General features: G+C 29.8%; 1 protein-coding gene across 1 annotated transcript; it reads left to right on the forward strand.

The window, feature by feature from the left end:
• Positions 1-723: 723 nt before the first annotated feature.
• On the forward strand, positions 724-12,527 carry LOC107448269 (putative methyltransferase-like protein 24). The gene is made up of 6 exons (XM_016063401.4): positions 724-1,061; positions 4,394-4,607; positions 6,574-6,787; positions 8,981-9,133; positions 9,972-10,125; positions 12,185-12,527. Exons 1-6 carry the CDS (start codon positions 1,059-1,061, stop codon positions 12,389-12,391), a joined length of 945 nt encoding a protein of 314 aa, XP_015918887.1. The 5' UTR covers positions 724-1,058; the 3' UTR covers positions 12,392-12,527.
• The last annotated feature ends 6,320 nt before the right edge of the window (positions 12,528-18,847 follow it).

Genomic DNA, 18,847 nt, shown 5'->3' on the forward strand with positions numbered 1-18,847 from the left:
CGCGAAGTTGAGCACTTTACGGTCGAACAGTTTAACGAGGACCAATACCGCACAACCTAGGTCCCTACGCAGACTGATCCAAGTGGCCATCCGCCTGTACACTGACTACACCCTGTAATGCTTGACTTCGGTGATCTGCTGGGAACCGTGTCTCAGCGATCAGATATTTAGTACCTATCATTCAATAAAAAAAATTTTTTTTTAAAAAACAAATCGATGGTTTTTATGCCATGATCTAAGGTATCAATATAAAAGGACCAAATTTTAACCTTTAAAATATAATTTATCGAAATCATGACCAAAGTGTTTCGGTAAAAATTAAGGAACTTTTTGGTGTTTCCATAAAGACAGAAACACGGTAAATTTTATTATATGCCGGTAATTTTGACCATTATTTTTTCTCAATGTCTTGCCAGAAAAAAAAAAATGAAAATAAGTTGAAAACGAAGTTACCTCCATAACGTGAGTATTTCGCTTATGCGAAATGTTTCCTTTTCTGATAAATTTTCCCCAACTTTTCAAATAATCGAAGTTCTATTGTATATGTCATTAAAAATGGATAAGAGTATCATTGATATTCGAAATTCATGCTATTTGACGAACCGAAACGTTCTAACATCCCCTTTAAAGAAGCAATTTACATTTTGGAAATAAATTTTTTTTTTATTCTAACGTAGGAACAATAAAGACCAAAGAGCCCTCATAAACTATGAAAACAGAAATAACAGGAAACAATAAAATATCTTAACTCTATTCAGTATTATGTTCTATCCTGATCTAATATATCAAAGAACGTTTAGGAATGTCATGGTACACAGAAAAAGGATCTGAACTTTCAAAAAAATATTAAATAATAATAATTTTAACCCTTATCAGTTTTGCTTATTCATTGAAGCAGCAGTTTTAATCGCTAAATGTTTGATATTTTCGTCCAATCAAAAATAAAAATTCGACGATACTAATTTTTATAACTTATAATGTGTTATGGATATCCGGTAAAATGTCCAGAGCTATTCCTTTCTGAGACTGTTAGTTAGAACTGCGACTAGTTATGAAAGATGGTAAGCTACTATTCTTTTAAAAAGTTCAATTATTGAAAAATGTAATTTTCTGATGCATCAGTTTTTTTATAAAATGTAGTTTCATAATGCTTGTACACTGTCAAAAATTCCGAATCTAATTACGATTAAAAGTACTGGCCGGTACTTTTTACCGTAAAATCCATTTTTACACGAACAAAAAATCTGATATACTGTAACTTTTATACTAATAATTACCGTAAAATCACTGTGAGTCACTCTAATTAAATAAATATTACTGTAAAACTTGCGGTATATTTTTTTTAACCCTAAAATTCGATTTTACGGTTGATGCATCTAAAGTGCCAATACTAATTTAGTACTTATAATACTTATTAATAGTTTATTCCCTAATATGATTCGGAATTTTTTTTACAGTGTAATTCATCAATTATGAATCTTATTATATTATTTGTCTTGAAGTATTGTTGTTATTATAAAATTCATTATATTATTAATTAATGGAAAAATGGATAACAATGTTTCTAACTTATTCTAAATATCTGGAAGAGTGCCCAGAGCCATATTTTAGTGATACCTTAAATTTCGATTTCGAGAGATCTGCAGTTTCAAGTAGAATCCGACATTGTTAGTTATGAATAAAACTTAAATATATTATTCATCAATAAATTCAATTAAAGACAATAGTATAGATTTATACTGATGGTTTTGCTTATCATTTTATGTATTTACCTCGTAGTATAAAAATCTGATTTATCATTCTGAAATAGCTTTAAACTTCCCCAAACATATATTATTTATATTCTCTTAGAAATGATTATACAATCTTTACTGTAATCTCGTAAATCAAAATTATGGTAGAAGATGATCGAAATTTTTTTACAAAGTTTCATCTCTGTTGCAAATGTAATATTTCTGAAACTACTTGAGAGATAACGTTACGAGATCATTGAAATTATATCGCTGTCATGAACCACCGAACTCGGGCGATAATAACATTGCAAGTTACATAACATAGGTAACATATGGGTTATTCATGCAATTTAGCTAATACACTACACTACTTTTTATTGTTTTGTTGGATTGATGTTTATAATGCAACCACAACCTATTTTTTCTTTGTTAGATGTTTTACATTGCACTGCATCCCAGAATTAAACACAAGTTCAAAATAAACATTTTTTTAACAGTCTGATGAAATAGTTTATCCGGATTATGCTAGGCGAAAGGTACATTAGTTTGAGTTCAAAATGTATTGATTTGTTAATATGTCAATTACGTTGATTTAAAAACTTTATTTCTATCTTAAAATATCATGACGTTTTGCTTTAAGAAATACATAACTAATTTGATTCAAGTAAACAAATGCAAATTTTATTTATCCATTTTAATAAATAAATTTTTTTAACTTTTTGATTTATAAACTTTATTTTTATGAGACAAAACAAAAAAAAAATTACATCGTTGCATCCCTATCTGAACAATATAAATGATGGTTTAATAATATGTTTCTCTAACAGCTTAAGTCAGGCAGTGAACTGATCGTAAAGACACGGTTCCCATCAGAACACCGAAGTCAAGGATCACTATCTGCGGTCAGTTAGCGGATGGGTGATCAACCGGAGCAGAGACCGAGGGTGCGCGGTATCGGTCCTCGTTAAACTGTTCTACCTTAAAGTGCTCTACTTCGCGCTAGTCGTCGGACTACCAAAACAGGGAGCCATCCCCCTGCAGAGGATCAAAATTGCGATGGCATGTCCTCGGATCATCCTCAGGGATGTTTCCCAGACCGTCGCCAATAGCCCATTGTGCGGCTCTAGTGTGATGTAAATAAAATACCTACCTCTAATTGCTTAAAAGTATAATGGTCTCAAAATGTTCATTCTTATCATTCTTCATCATTCATTATCATTCATCTTCCATTATGATTCTTATCTTATCATCTCAACGCATTCTTATTGGTTGAAAAGTCCCATGATATGGGTTCCTTAATTAATAAAGAAATCAATGAAAGTTATCCTGGTACTTTTCATCTCTAAATAGTTCTTTACTCCGTAGTTTATAATATTTAGTTCTAGTTATTTATAGTCTTTGATAGTATTTTTCTCAGTTATTACTATGTTTTTGATTTTGATTATAATTCAAAATTAAGGACACATATCTGAAAGCAGAGTTCTATCCATATACAGTAATCACATGATATTATCTTAATTTATTGTAAACATATTTAAAACATTATGCAAATAATTAACGATTTTACAATGTGAGCAATTAACCATTTTATTTGTTCCTTCATCACAAAGTTATCTGTCATATTACCTTATTTTATCATTAACAATTTTAAAACGTTTTCAAATTAACTAATTTATTTATTCCTTCACCATAAAGTAATTCTATGTTATTATCTTTTTTTCACAGACATATTTAAAACGTTATGTAAGTATTTAATCATTTTACAAATTGCAGATAATTAACCATTTCATTTGTTCTTCCTCATAAAGTTATCCTACAATATTATCTTATTCTATTATAAACATCTTTAAAACGTTATCTAAGTAATTAACCATTTTGCAATGAAAGTAATTAACTAACTTATTTATCCTTTCATCATAAAGTAATCCTATAATATTATTTTATTTGATCAGTAACATATTTAAAACTGTATGCGAGTTATTAACCATTTTACAATTATTGAACAGCAATTAAGTTTTATTTATATTCATAAGCTTGTTGTAAAACTATGCCCAGCCAAAGTATGCAGTTAATTATATAATTTTTATCATAGAATATAGAATAACACTAAACATATTGAGAGTACCAAGAAATGAATTGCCAAAATTTGGTGAACCAGTTAAAGAGAAACGAAGGGAGATTAAGATATACGGTTTGCTGCGTTCTACACAGGAAATCAAAATTTTTTCACACAAATATTAAGATCAATTAAATAGTTTAGCAATAGATGGTGCTGATAACAGAGAAAAACTTCAACAAAAAAATTGTTTTCAAAATAGTCATCAGTTGCAACAGCAATGTGGCGCATTCTAAGGAACAAAATTAATCTGCTACCTTGCAAATACTTACACTCGAATGCTCTGAAAAAAAATTGCTTTCTAGTTTGTAGTAAGCAGCGCCACCTGTAGACGAACTTCATTATTAATTTTGATATTTGGTGAGTTCCGACTGACTTCTTAAACAAACTGTAGGATGCATATTTTTCGTTTTTCACTTGATTTTTTCAAACTTTGGATCATTTTTTGGATACCTAATATATATGGTTGTCATCAACTAGATTAGAAATGATAATCCATCCAAAATTAATTTGCAGAAGTCTAATTAGTATTTTATTACTGCAGGTTAAGAGCGACCAATCAGATCGTTATGGAAGCAAATTGCACAAGACATTTGGCGTGAATTTTAAGCTGGGAAACTATTGGCTGCTAGTGAGAAAATACTTGGGTTTTATTGCCTACGTATCTATCATAGTAGGCACCTCTTTCCTCATATGTTGCGCTTTTTGGCTGCCAGATGTCAGACTTTGGTGCAAATTTGGTGAATACAACAATAAAGGTAAGAATTTAAATATCGAACTAAAGTAATAGCTAATATATAATGATAAATATTTCACCTTAATATGAGTTGACAGTCTGCTAAAAATTTAAAAGTAACTATTATAATTTTAAAATAGTACTTCGTGTTGTTACTTCAGGTTTAAATTCCTTCACAATTGAAAGCATAGCAACATTTTAAGTATAAAAGAGTTTAAATTTAACATATTTTTATTCATTTACTAAAAAAAAATCTATAATTCAGATATTACTAGCCCGTGTATTAAATGGTGATTGGTGCACATTAAATCAGTCGGGGTTACAAAGTCCTCAAATTTTAATGATAAATTCAGGTCAAAATTACGATCTGTGGATGAATGAATGGAGTAGGATTGGGTCCTCCTTGTAAAACGAGCTGTGACTTGTGTGTGGCTGAAGTCGTATTCTTAGCCATAGATGGCGCGACTAAAAAAAAAAAAAAAAAACGCACTATCTGCCTTAAAATTTTTTTTGATTTCAAGAAGGCTTGCTTTTATTGACAAGCGACATAAGTAACAACAGCAACTACAGATATTATTAGTTTCTAGAAAAAATATTAAAAAATATGCAATGACTTAACGCTTGAAAAAGTATTTTTTTTTTTAAAGAACACTAAGTTCTAGTAGACATTTATTAAAAAGTACATTCACTGGTTTTTAAAAAAGTTGGTCAGTAGGAATAATTAAAATAAGCCATAGAGAACTTTATATTGTTTTTGTATATTTTTACACATATTATGTGTGTATCCATGTGGGATTTATGTTCTTGTGTGTATTGTAAAGGGTGTTCTTTATTACCGCTGTAATATATATTTTTAGAATCAATCTCAGGAATGATGTAAAAACAGCAAACGCATTATAGTACTCAAATTTAAGTAGAACTTTTTTTTGTTTTCTGTTGCAAGAGATTTTTTGACAGATTTTGGTCAGTTTTATTTCGCTTGTTTCAAATCTGCAATCGCTTTTTCTCTTCAAGATACATTTTTTAATGACTTTTTTAATCAATTTTTTTTCGAAATATACAAGTTTAAAAATGTTATATATAGCAGGGAGAGGCATAAAAGTTGCAACAAACTAAGGGGAGCTAAGGGGTACCAGGATTAAAATTGCATAGGAATCGAAGCCCGAAAATGTCGTCATACGCCACTAGGAGTACTTTCTTATTATGAACAGCTTCTTTCTTGTGCTTACGAACAGATCATAATAGAGAAGCCCCTAGCCGCGTTTCTGAGCATGGGTTTTCATGCAAATTTAATCCCGATGATAAGCATCAACTTCCCTAGAAGTTTGTCGCATCATTTATACAATTCCCTGTTATATATAACATTTTTAAACTTGATTATTTCGACAAAAAATTGACTAAACATGTCCTTTAAAAAATTTGTAGCAAAAGGAGCACAACTAATAACAAATTTTGAATTCCTGCACACGAGCTAGGCAAGATCAAGCATTTGTATAAAAGCAGCTTAAAAAAAAAAAAAAAAAAAAAAAAAAAATTTGTTCCCTAGTATTATTATTTAGGCGATTGGGGAAAAACATTCGAATTGCAATGAAATGAAATAGGAACTAAAAATATCGCAAAAAATCTTTGCTGTCTCTGTTTGATTGTCCAAGAAAACACGCAGTATTTTTTAGAAACAACCTTTAAGTTGCAACAATAAAACTGGTTTTGGATTTTCATCCAATAAAACTGATTTCTGATGTTCTTATCCCATGTTCCTTTCTAGCGGTTCAACAGATATTTCGATAACAGGTTTATTTTTCCTTCTTAAATATTAATTTATGACCCCTTACGTACATGCTTCTTTTAATTCATTTTTATAAAGAATTCTAAAAATATATATTAAGATTGCAACCCATGTACGAATCTCTTTTAGATTCAAATTTCTTTTAGAAAGTCACGTATATTTCTTCACATTAAGACAGTTTATTATCTAATATATTTTTCAGCACGTAGCATTGACAGTTTTCTTCTTTTGAGGGAGAAGGAAAGAGCATCATACGACAGGTTGATGCGGTATATTCTACACCCCCAGGCACCCTGTCAGACGATTCAAATTCTTGGAGGTAAAAAAGGACGGAATAAGAAATTTGACGGTGATAAAGTGATTTGCCTAGAGCCTGGTCCTGGTCTCGGCGAAGATTGCATTGTGTATTCTTTTGGGTAATTTTAATTACGATTATAATGAGTTTGAAATTAAATTTGATGCATAATAAACTTGGAAATTTAAACAATTTAAAAACTTATTAACCAATCATAATTTTCATTTAAATTTAAATGATTCTATCATACTTATGTAAGAGCTGACTTTGAACTTTCGGAGACGGCTGGTGCAACAATTGCACCGTAAGTTCTTTTTTTTTTGTTGTAAAAGTATTTGATATATATTACAGATGTTATGTTGAGGACTAAACAAATAGGGTGTCATAAAATATTAATATTTGGCTCTTATTTATCAATTACTTTCATAGAAAAATCAAGACTTAGGGTACAATTGTTGTACCAGCCTTCTACAAAAGGTTAACCTTTTGTCGACATTAAGCTTCAAGTTTAGTAATAAACATTAAGCTTTAACAATATGTTAAATTTCAATACAAAATGCTATAAAATGTGTATCGAATAGACAATTTAATTCAACAAATTTTTTCACAATGATACTCATTATTATTAATCTTAATATTGATTATTGTTATTCTTAATATTACAATTATTTTCTTTATTATTTATTAGAATTAATTTTTAATATTTTTCCGACCATTTTTATAATTTCGTTATTTTAAATTTTTTTTTATTATCCTTACCATTTATTTTTCTTATCCACAATATTTATTTTTATTCATTTCAATAGTTATTTTTACATTATTTATTTTCATAATATTCATTTTTATAATATTTATTTTCATAATATTTTCTTTTGCGAGATTCTTATTATTTAGTTTAACTCTTCTTAACAATCTTAACATTATTTTCAATCTTATTAATATTTCATTTTTATTATTAATAATATTTAGAAACATAGTTAAATTTTTTGTCATTACTTTCTAGTTAAGAAATACATATTTTAAACATTAAAATAAATCTATATTATATAAAACGCTAATACGTACGTATGTATGTATCAATAAAACCGATGATATTTCTTTTCTCGCTCTGGCAACAGTTTTCATTTTTAATTGATTGGATTCGGCGCGCAAGAGCACGTAGTGAGCAACCAGATACCAATAACCAGAGTGAGCATTATCAGGTTGTTCAATTCAGATTCATGCACTAAAAACATGACAATATTTAATTTAAACTCAATTAGGGATTAATTAATTAATTGAAGTGAGAATGCTTTAAAAGGCCGCTGTTGAATTGATATTTTTCTACTGGGAGCTACCTAAACATCTAAAAAACGTTTAAGTGTTTGTATTGAATGCATTGAATTTTTTTATATTTCGCGTTTATTTATGCATTGAATTTTCACGCTTTAAAATGCAGAATATTAGTGAAACAATATTTGATAATTTATTTTGCTAATATGTTTCTTATTTAGCTAATGTTTTGATTTTTTCACCATGTACAATCTAAATAGCTAATATACTTTTTTAAAAGCCAATAAGAACATTAGTAGAATTCTTCTACATAAGTACAATACTATGTCTTTGATGATAAAATACTATGTCTTTGATGATAATATATTATGTCTTTGTGCTAGAACATTGTGTTCATTGGCGAGCGAGCGCAGCGAGTCATGGTTCACGGCGTGAACCACATAGGATTGCGTAGCAATCCTCGGGGGTTGGCGAGCGTTAGCGAGCAGGGGGCGGAGCCTCCTAGTTTTATATTATTTAATAAATTTTACAAAATTCTAAAAATTGTAACTATTTTCTTCTTTATAAAATCTCATTTCTCTCAGATTGTCATTATAAATCATTGTCTAATCAATGTTTTATTCTATACATTAATTTGATTGATGTTTTATTATATAGATTGATTTAATTGATGTTTTATAAGATAAATTGATTAGATTGATGTTTAGTTATATACATTGACTAAATTGATGTTTTATTATATAAATTGATTGGGTTGATTTTTTATTTTAAACATTGATTAGATTGATGTTTAACTATATACAATAATTGGATTGTTTTATTATATACATCGATTATAATGATGTTTACTTATGTACATTGATTGGATTGATGTTTTATTATATACATTGATTGGATTGATGTTTAATTGTATATATTGATGGGATTTATGTTTTATTCGTCCTACTGATTGAACTGACGTTGTATTATATACATTGATTGGATTGATGTTTTATTATATTCATTGATTGCATCATTATATACATTGTTTGCATATAATTAGGATATCAAATGATTGGTCTTTTGATGAGAGTATTCATGATAAATTTGGTTGTCAAGTGTACTCCTTTGATCCAAGTATGGGGATTGAAGACCATGACCACACCAAAGATATTCATTTTTTTAACATGGGAGTTGGAGAGTTTGACGGTAAAATGTAAGTTCAATTACGAAATATTACTATGTTGCACGTGTTACTTCTTATATAATTATTAAATATTTATGTCTTATAGATTATGTCAGTCTATGGAGAGAGAATTAGAGTTAAATATCATTCAGCAATGAATACTGACGTTATAACAACTGTTACTATGACGACCGTACGTTATGAAAATTATTATTACTATCGCGAGTTATAACGCGCTTTACTATAAATGTTTGATTCACCTATTAGTGGTTGAAATTAAGAAAGCTTATTATACTTGAACAAAGATATTTTATTTAGCATACCAAATGACAAATATATTTCATTTTCGAAAAATGTGATCCCGCAGTGAACTGATCGAAAAGACACGGTTTCTAGTAGAACACCGAAGTCAAGCATCACTGGCTGTGGTCAGTAAATGAGTGGGTGACCACTTTGATCAGCCTGCGTAGGGATCTAGGGTGCACGGTATCGGCCCTCGTTAAATTATTCTACCGTAAAATGCTCGACTTCGAGCACAGCTCGCCGGGCTATCAAAGCAGGGGGGCAAGCCCCGGTTCAGAGGATCAAAATTGCGATGACATACCTTCGAATCCTCCTCAGGGATGTTTCTCAAACCATCGCCAATAGAGCATTCTGCAGCTGTAGTGCGACGTAAATAACTATTGAAGTCAATTTCAATGTCAGTTTCAGTCACGTTATATTCTTCACAGTCAAATATAAGTTTATGAATCTGTGTGAATTTTTTTCATTAATAGATTTTAAAATGAGTCCGAAATTATTATTTTATTTTCAACACTTTTAAATTGCAAAAATAGCATAATTTTAAAGTTTTCAAAATTTTTTCCAGAAATGTAGGAGACCAAATGTGGAATATGAGAACACTGGATACAATAATACACCAGTTAGGACACAAGAATCGAACGATAGATGTATTGAAGCTTGATATAGAAGGGGCAGAATATGTCGTTCTTGAAGACATTCTTTCAAAAGGACTTTTAAACGTAAGTTTGTATGTTTCTAACAAATTTAATATTCCATACAATATTTTAGAAAATTATCAAGAGTTAAGATAGTGGCTGATATTTTGAAAGACCAACGAATAAAAACGGAAAGAAATAGAAATGCATAGCTTGCTGCGTTCTGATTAGGAAACCAATTTTTTCCCCGTCAAATTTTTAAATTAATTTCAAAACTCTTCCATAGAAGGCGCTGCTGCTGACTGTCAAATGATAATATATTTGCTCAGAAGTCGTTTAATCTGTTAACGAGCTATGTAACAAACTTTTAAACTCGATGAACAGAAACTGTCTAGTTTCTTTAGTAAAATACTGCAAACTGTACTTCTCTATATCCTTTCTTTTTGTTTTAATTGATTGTCCGAATTCTCAATCATTTTTAGTACATCCGGTGGGTGTGTTACCATATAGAAAAAAGTCCAACATGTAAAAAAAAAAATTCTTTTAGAATAAAATTTTTTATTACGAATAAAACCACGAATTAAATTAGAATTATGATCAAAATACGAAAAACAGCAGTCTAATGTGTGAAAAAAACGTATTCTCTAGAATATGTTATTTTGTTTATTGGGAACAATTTACTGTCATGTATAGAAGTATTTCATTTGAATCATTATATTTTGCAATGCTTAATTATAAATTCTACAAAAGAAAGGAAAGAAAATCATGAGGTAAAAGTATGATAACGGAGATACGTAATTTTACGAACGAAATTGTTTTCTATTTCATGTCACTTAGTATTAAGAAATTAATTCTGATCAGAAACGTTCTACTTCATTTTGTTTTGTGCACGCTCGGAGGAAATAAATCAGTTTAATGTTATATCGTAATGTATGTAACTTGAACCATTAGACTTTGCAATTTTAATGACGTGTTGATATAAAGCTTTTTACCAATTCATATGAACCAGTGTCCATGTAATCAAGTTTAAGAAGGATTCATTAAGACGATAACTTGATTCAACTTAGCACTAGACGGTCTGAAATTTTTTCTACAAGGGTTTTCATTTACTAAGACGCCATGGTTCGAAGGAATTACCTTAATTATAATAGTTAATTGGTGCAAACGATATACTAGTGTTACAAAAACAGGCAAAAACGAACTTTCTCTGAATTAAAATACTTTTTTCCCCCAACAGTTTCAGAATCACATTTCTTAAAATATGGGGGATAGCAGCAATCTGGAAAATATGTTTGAAATAAGTTTGATCAGGAGAGGGGTTGAAAGTTTAGACGCCTTAATGTTAAGTAAAAGAAAAAAAAACTTGAATAAAGCACAAATGAAAGTACTATCATTTGTGCTTTATTCAAGTTTTTTGCTTCAGTCTACAGAGTACAAAGTACACCCTATCCTATGCTGGACTATTAATGTTACTTTTTACTTTTAGAGAATATTGCCATTGTACTTGAACTAAAAAAACGAATTAAAAAATTTTTCCTTATTATTTTAAAACATGCTTATTCAACACTAATTTTATGCCAGAAATAATAATTTCAAATTATTATTTTTTTATTGCTGGCTTTAGTATTGAGTAAAAAAATTGAATTTCGAGATACATAATTATTTTTTTGAAAACAAAAATTAAAAAATACTTGTATGAGATGGCGAATTACGGGAAAAGTGAAATTAACATTATGAGGTTCGAAACGTACAACCGTTTTACTGCTTAAACTATTTGGACTAGTATTTACTTAGATTGTGGTTAACCTCCTCATATAGAGGATCAAAAATCCAATCCCGTCTAAAAAACTGTACGTTTATTCAGAGAAAGCACACCTTTGTGTATGATTTCAAATGTCACCTGTACAAATTAATTAGTTTATGTAAGGTCAGGGCCCTTGAATCATTAAGATAGAAGTATTATGTACATGAAAATTGATAATTAGATCAAAAGTTCTGGGCGTTCGCTTTTTTGGGCACTGTACAATCTGAGTTTGGAACTTATCCCTTAGCAAACTGGGCACAAATTTGCATTAAAATTCATTATCGTATCTGATATGTAAATAATAAAAAATATTTTTAATTGAAAGAAATTATTTTATAGCATGTCAATCACCTCTGTATGGAGATACATCTTCCGGACAACCCCTACTGGACAAGGGTCTTAAAATTGCTCAAGAGAATTGAAGAAGAAGCAGGGCTTCGACATTTCAGCACTCGCAACAACACTCAGACCCCTTTGATGAGGGTGCCCGGGTTCTACGCAAGACTAGAGCAACATTTTTTCGAAATGGCATGGTACAGGCACTGAAAATCAGCACATGGATGGCATGTCTCATAATTTCACAAGAACTCAAACACTAAACCTATGTATTTATAGTAAATGAGCGGCTTGATGCTGACTGGACATAACATAAGAAAATAATAAAACTTGAGTTTTTTTTTTAGAACTAGGTATTCGAAAAATAATTAGTAGACATGTTTTTTAACATCCAAATTTATTTTTGTGGAATTTCAAAACACATATTCAATTTTGAAATTTAAGATCCTTCCAAATATTTTTAAACGCAACACGTTGTAAAAATTATGAAAAATGTTGAAGAGATGATTTATATTTATAAAAAAATATTCTTTATATCTCCTTATTCTTATTTTACCATGTTCTTAAAAAGGTACTAGAGTATAATATGGATTCACAATATAATTATTCTAAGAATTATTCTAGAATATTTTGTTTGAGAGAAAATGTTCTTTACGATTTGACGCAGATGGAATACCGGTATCCCTTTTATATATTTTTCTGACACTCATTAAAGCAGGAATATATTTTGGTATTTATTAATTTAATAAAAAGTCTATTAGTTTTTAAACAAATCTGTCAAATTATCGTAATTATATTTGTACAAAAATATAAAATTTAAAAGCAAAATAATTTTAATTTTTTTTCCATTCATAATCAAACATTTAACAATGGTTGAGAGAGGAATGTTTGGAAAATTTTGCATTTAGCGCAGTAAAAGACCCCGGTGTTTCCTGCTATATTTCATAACCACAAATTATTAAAATACTAAATGTAATATTTTATACTTATTTTGATCTAAATTAATACAAAATAATATCAAAAGCATGAAAAAAAGTTCTTAAAATTCTGCGTCAAAGGGTTAACTTAATGTTATTGACAGAACGTCTACAATTTATTTCAAAAATTTGCGCCGTGATATAAACTATCTCAAATATGAATTATATATTTTTATATTCGAAATATGTATTACTTTAAAATTGCGCAATTCACTTTGGATTCCAGTTATAACTTTTTGAAAACTAGCTGTTAAAATAGAATATTTTCCTTGTGAAAACGTGACTTAACTTTTGATGTCACAAGGAATGCTTCTGAAATTAAATTCGGAAATCCACACCGTGACAATCATATTTTAAGTACATAAATTGTTTCTACAATTGTAGTCCTTTAAAAAGGTTTCCTGCAGTTTGTGTTTCAAAAGAAACCTTTTCTAAGCATGTCTGTCGAAAATAACGAATTTTTTTGTTAAATCAAATTATGCATTTATTGCTACAATTACTAATTCTAAACATTATTAACATTGAAGCCAAATTAAGCATGGTTTTCTTGCATCGTTCTTCAAAAACTAAACCAATAATTTGGGGTCTAAGATACAATTTTTCTAAACCTGGAAGTGATACATTCAACATTTATTTTGCAAAAATGAATCCTATTTTTGAATGTTTCTAGGGAGTCTTCTAAAATTAATTTTGAAATTCGTGATTTTAGGAAAAAATAGGTTCTACGTAGTGTAACGTATACTTTTTTAGACATGGCTATTCAAAACTTTAGCATTTTCATTGGGAAATACTGTTATAAATTCAATGTTACAAGAAACACTTATAAAATTAATTATAAAAGTTTTCAGTGTGAAATTTATATTTGTCGTTCTATGATTATGAATATAATTATTTATCGATATAAAGTTTGAAAATAATTTTTTAAAGGTAGGTAGGTACTTAATTTAAGTCGCATTAGAGCTGCTCAATGGACTATGGGTCCGGGAAACATCCCTGAGGATGATCCGAAGACATGGCATAGCAATTTTGATCTTCCGCAGAAGGGATTAATTGAAAAAAAAGTCCTCTGAAAAGTAAGTAAAAGTTGGGAAAACGCTTCTCAACTTTTAATATTATGGGGAACACATTTGAAATTGATCACAGAAACTTTGTCCACAAAATCTATATTTTTAGGAGGAGAAATATTTTTAAGGTTTTTGTTCTTTTAAATGGTGCTATACAATTAGGATCGAATCATAACTTTAAAAAAATTGCACACTAAAGAGAGTATTTTTTGTGAAGACGTTGTTTAACTTTTAATATTGCAAGAAGCATTTCAGAAATTTATTTCACAATTTTGCACAACGAATTCTGTGTTTTTAGGAGATGAATAATTTCTATATTTGTTGTTTTTCAAAAGGTACAATGTAATTGTAACGAAATAAAATTTAAAAAAAAAATAGTTGTTAAAATAGAAATTTTTTTGGAGAAAACAAGTTCTAAATTTATACGGTACAAAAAATACTTTCAAAATAAATTTCTGAAATTTGCTAAGAAATATATATTTTTAAGACATACAGGAAAATGGAGCTATACATTTTGGATTCGAGTTACATTTTCTAAAAATGGATATAAAAATGATTATTTTCTTTATGAAAAGGTATCCTAATTTTTAAAGTTAGAGAGGATACCCCGAAATCTATATTTTTAGTACAAAAATAGATTATATATGTAACGTTTGAAAAGTGATCATACATCTCAGGCTTGAGTTATATACTTTTTAAACATGTCAAAATTAGAGCATTTTCATTATGAAAACGAGCCATTTTTAATGTTAAAAGGGACACAACTAATATCAATTAAAATTAATTACAAAGTCTCAGATCGAAATCTATTTGTTTAGGATATAATTGTATGCGTCCTTCTTCATAATGGAGGTATACAGTTATTGAGTGCTATATAGTGTATACTTACAGTGTGCTACGTATAAATGAAAGAACGAAAAACAACGCAATGGATCTACTCGGACAAACAACAAACAATGGAAATACTAGAGTTTCGGTTCTATAAATAAGAACCTGCCTCTGTGTAGTAGAAATGAGACGAGCTTCTTCGGACGCTTCAAGCTTCTTCGGACGCTTCGAGCTTCTTTCTGGTTCGGACGGACTCGAACGAATAATTAAATTTTCGTAAACTTTCAAACTATTTTTGTACAAACGTTTGGTTGAGTTATTAAGCATAAAAAAATATAAGAATCATAATTTACAAAAAATTACTGCTATCTGTTACTTCGTTTCGGTGCTTTTGCTTAGGGAGGCTACCACTAATTGTCAATTAACTTTTTATTTAGCTTGAGATGCTGTTTTTTTAAAAATTTTTTTGTTTTACTCATCTTTGAGTTTCAGTACTATACCATCAGGAGTTGGTACTATCTTTGTTCAGTACTATACTTTGAGTACTATACCAGGAGTCGGACGTCGTTTCTTGTAGTCGAAATTTATTCTTACATAATACAGATGAAGCAATAAATTCCTAGTGGTTTACTAGATGGTCATGATTGTGAATCTTGTAGATGATAAAAAATAAACTCGAATGTTTGCTGTTGTTGACAATTCCTCTTCGATATTTCCCTTTCACACTCAATTCTAGATTTTCTTCCGCTTTTTTTCTAAGAAAAAAAATATTACGGTGATAAATGTCAATATTACATACATCTACAGTTCAGTATAAGCCTGCTAAGATGAAGAGAAAAGCTGCACCTTTATAATTTTCCCCACACACAGAGAGGGAATACCGCTTGAGGTGAATAGCCAGTATTAAAGAGAACTTTTCTTTTTTCACTCATGAATGGCAACAAAGTTGAACAGCCCCAAAAGACTTCCTTTAAGAAGTATGGCACTGTATTTCGAGTATTCACTAACCTAGTCTCTGATTCCTTTGTAGGTTTAATTTTTGGTAGCAGATGTATTTGAAGGAATCGCAAGAGAAATGAAGCATCAATAAATTTAAGTATATATAAAATAATTATGAGTGGTTATTCGATATTTTAATACATCAATTGAAACAATCACTTATTTTTTTTTTGTCTTCGATCGAGTGATGATGAATTATCATTACCCGTGAGATTGTTATATATTCAATAAATAAAAGTTTCAATAAATAGGAAAGTAAGAAATTTTTTTATATTATGTCTCATTATTTCAATTTTTCTCCTGTTCAACCTTATTTTATTCATCAAATTAATATCTTAATCTTAGAGAAACATGAAAATAAACTATCCGATATACTTTCTTTGTGAGAATCAAATCTATCTCGTATTTAAATCATACGCTAAATTATCATACTTTCATCTTCTCTTTAGAATGCAGCATATTTTTATGTTTATAGTATGATTTAACTTTATTTTAGTGTAGGCTAATTTTGCTACTACTTTGTCAAAAAACTAACGATTCAAAATAATTTATTAAATTAATATTCTAAATTGTTATACCGCGTGTATTATAAATCTAAACTAATATTATTTAACATTAATACACCAATATTAGTAAATGTATCGCTTGTACTTTACAACAGTCAGTCAATATTTAAAGTTACTATGCATAGGATCGCGTCAGTAATATGACCACAGTAGTATATCACAAATTGTAATAATAAGTAGCAATATTTAATACCCGAAACGGGATAATCCATACACACAGCAAACAATTCTTGAAAAATGAGATGTCGCGTAAGAGAAAATCTCCGAAAAACAAGATATCTCGTCTACGACGAATGCGTCAAAATGAGTGTTTAGGTCTACATAGTAAACAATTCTTGGAAATCTGGATACGTCACATTAATAAGAGAAATTTTCAGAAAGCGAGAACGATGGATGCCTTAAAATGAGTTTAGGTTTGCAAAAATTCTTGGAAAACTGGATATGTTACGTAAACCATAAATTTTTCGAAACACGAGATATATCGTCCTTAATGATAAATGCGTCAAAATGAGCGTTTAGGTTTACATAGTAAACAATTCTTGAAAAAACTGTATGTCACATAAATGAGAGAAATTCTTCTGAAAATGAGATATATCGTCCTTGATGAGAGATGCCTTAACCCATCGACTGTTCTTCAATTAAAAAGTCGTATTTTTATCCTGCAGTCTTTTCCGCATAGAATAACTAGTTTTTCCACGTTATTAGAAAGGGAAATAGTGTATTGGGGAGAAACATTGTCACGATTTTGCCCATATGTTAAATCTCCAGTGGTTTGAAGCGATACCTCCTATAAAAAAGAAAGAATCTGGTACCAAGCGCTCACCAACTGGTCCTGCAATTCCCACACATTGCGAGGGGGTAGCGTGGCAGCACGAATTTGGTTTTCTAAGTAGGACCACACATGCTCTATTGGATTAAGGTCAGGTGAATTTGGGGGCCAAGACATGACTTGAAAGTCACTGGAATGTTCCTCGAACCAATCCATGACGATTCGACCCTCATGACATGGTGCATTATCCTGGTAAACACCATCCCCCACAGGAAAAACTGTTGCCATGAATGGGTGAACCTGGTCTGCAACTATGTTCAAGTAGCTTACAGACGTCAGGGATTGTTCTGTGAGGATTATGGGTCCTCATGTGTCCCATGAAAACATTGTTCCTGGGCGAGAAACCTGAATATATATATGGCTGAGCCTATATATATATATGGCTGAGCGGTAGCGCTTCGCGCTGTCATGCCACAGGTCCCTGGTTCGATCCTGGGGCCGGGCAAGGTCTTTCATCCCTTCAGTGATGAAACCAATTTTCTGGCTCAAAGTCTATGTCAAAAATCTTTTCAATGTGAGTAGGTTTTTATGCTGTCATTTTCCTGGCTTCTTGAAATCATTAATAACAAAAACTATATAGATTTATCTGAGTTATTTTAAGAAATACTGTTGTTTTCTGCAGAATATAAGCGTCTTCGGCCAAATATTAAATTAAAGTTATATGCTATAAAATGGCGAATTTGTCATTATCCTGGCTTATGAATGCCAGGACATTGAAGTGTTACCAGAAATTCTTTTTAACTGCTAATACTGTAAAGAGGGAAAGCAAATATTAACCTAATTTCAAGTTTATGTATGATTGTAATATGCTTGGATGTAATCAAAGTTATTTAATGATAGAATATTATACACAATTTTATTCTGTACACATCAGCAACAAAAATTTCTTTTGTTTCTTTCTACAGTGGATAAAAAGAATCAATTTAAGCAATTTATGGTTAATCTAACATAAAGGCTTAAGTTGAGTTACTTACTATTAACTTAAAATGACTGTTTTTTAAGCTTCTGAGGTAATATGTCATTTTCCTGGCATTCAAGATTTTGTGAATTTTTATTTTATTTTTTCTCTCGAGCAAATGTCAATAAACTACACTGCTGTCTATAAGATATCAATAAGTGTAGCTAAAGAAGAATTTTGATTATTTTGAAGGCTTTAAATTTGAAAAATTTTTTTGGTCCGAATTGTCATGTTTCGTGAGAATCACCCATATATATATTTTTTTTTTTCTTTCAATTTTATTTTAACAGTATGCTTCAAAATTGTCCAAAGCTATAGAAAAGACACGTACACGACAAAGTGACTTATTTTTACAAACTAAAAGTATACTTTTTTCTTCGCCCATAAATAATTTACTGCTTTCTTTTTATATATCATTTTAGCAAACTAGTCGCAACAGTGATCA

Source organism: Parasteatoda tepidariorum, chromosome 9, assembly GCF_982258835.1.
Source record: "Parasteatoda tepidariorum strain Cologne lab strain chromosome 9, Ptep-v5.0, whole genome shotgun sequence".
Classification (NCBI taxonomy): Eukaryota; Metazoa; Arthropoda; class Arachnida; order Araneae; family Theridiidae; genus Parasteatoda; species Parasteatoda tepidariorum.